Genomic DNA, 1,606 nt, shown 5'->3' with positions numbered 1-1,606 from the left:
CAGCAGTCCACAGCCACCTGAGCCCCCCAGAGGGTCCCGCCAACTTAAGTCTTCACTTGTCACTGCCATCTCAAACCACAGACAACCCAAATGGCCGTTTCGTTTTCATTTTATGTGAAGCTGGTCGTGTCCATTTCTATCCCTGTATCTCTGATTCAGTTCTCATGGAAGGCAGAGTGTGCCATTCTCACCTGACAATGAGAATGGTAATAAGAGCATCTACCTGGTGGGTTTGCTGCTACTATAAAGTGAGATAATGTTTAAAGGGCTTAGCATGGGCCTGGCCACAGTGAGTGCCCAGGAGGTGAGCAGCCATTAGGAAGGGTCGTACCCACTGATCTGAACTTCCCCAAGTCGCAATGACCTAGGGCAGGGAAGACATATGAGCTATGCCTCTGAATGGCCACAGAGTAGGTCCTGGGCTGTGGCACCACTAAGGCTGCCTAGTAGACCTTCCTCTACCCCCTCCCCCTACCCTGTTAATCAAACAGGAGTGAAGTTTGTCGGGCCCACCCTCCGACCCACTGTCAGTCCCCCCACCAGGCTGGAAAGCAAAGGTGAAGGACCAGGGGAATGGGTCCCAGCCAGACCTCCAGAAGCCCACTGGCCTGGAGAAGGCAGCCCAGGTAAGGATACCTGGCCAAGGTCACGGGGCAACCTTCATCCCCAAGGATACAATCCTCTACCCGACTCCACTTTTTAATCTGGAGGTGCTCCTGAGCCCCAGGCCTCAGACTCCTTTTTATAATCCCCTGCTCACTCCCCACAGCCTGCCAGGGAGACAGCGGAAGACCAGACCGAGAGCCCAGGAGTGGGTGGCCTGGTCTACAGGTGGGGCGGCTGGCCTGCGTGCCAAGCCTTGAGGCAGAGGTTGTGAGCAGCTCACCTGGTGTGAACACCCAGCCCCGCTGCTGTCGGCTCTGCTCTGTGGCCACCACGCGGACCGTCTGTGTCACAGCCCCATAGGCCTCCCGAAACCACTGGATGTCAGACACCCTCCGTGTGTCACTCACCAGCTGCAGGGAAAGGACACAAACAAGTGCCCAACAGGACATGGTGCAGGGAGCAACAAGGCAGGGGGGTAAGGGAGAAAGAGGAGAAGACCCAGACCCAGTCCAAATAAACAGAAGCATGCACTACAAAACCCAGAAAAGTGTAGCCCCATTCCGTAGTATTACCCAGCCAGCTGGGACGGACATCCCCTCCTCCCTCCAGGCAGCCCTTCCTGACTGCTGCAGTCCGCAGCCCGATATGCCCACACTGTACTCTACGGTCACGTCGGTCATCGCTGAGCTGAAGAAGAGGCCTCAAGCTTTGAAGTCAGATCAGCCAGTCCAATGCACTCATTTTACAGATGAGCAAACTGGTGCCAGAAACAAAGATACCCTAATCGGTCCCTGCCCCCAGCACCTTTTAAAACGTAAATGTGATTCCTTGCCCTAAATCTCTCAAAGGTTTCCCATAATTCTAATACAATCCAAAGCTCTCACCCCAACTTACAAGGACCTATAAGATCTGGCACCTATTTCCCATCATTTTCCCTTCATTCATTCTGCTGCAGCCAACTGACAACTTTGCTGTTTCTTTTTTTTTTTTTTTTTTTTTT

The 1,606-nt window shown here is 53.4% G+C and overlaps 1 protein-coding gene across 1 annotated transcript in view; it reads right to left on the bottom strand.

Annotated features, from left to right (window-relative positions):
• Positions 1-1,606, bottom strand: part of PMVK (phosphomevalonate kinase) — a 10,134-nt gene that overhangs the window by 837 nt on the left and 7,691 nt on the right. The window contains exon 4 of the mRNA XM_007457985.1: positions 887-1,016. Within this exon, the coding sequence (XP_007458047.1) occupies positions 887-1,016 (130 nt within the window). The remainder of the gene's footprint in view (positions 1-886; positions 1,017-1,606) is intronic.

This window comes from Lipotes vexillifer, unplaced genomic scaffold, assembly GCF_000442215.2.
Source record: "Lipotes vexillifer unplaced genomic scaffold, Lipotes_vexillifer_v1.1 scaffold238, whole genome shotgun sequence".
In the NCBI taxonomy this organism is placed as follows: Eukaryota; Metazoa; Chordata; class Mammalia; order Artiodactyla; family Lipotidae; genus Lipotes; species Lipotes vexillifer.
This window is presented reverse-complemented; position numbering and strand designations above follow the sequence as displayed.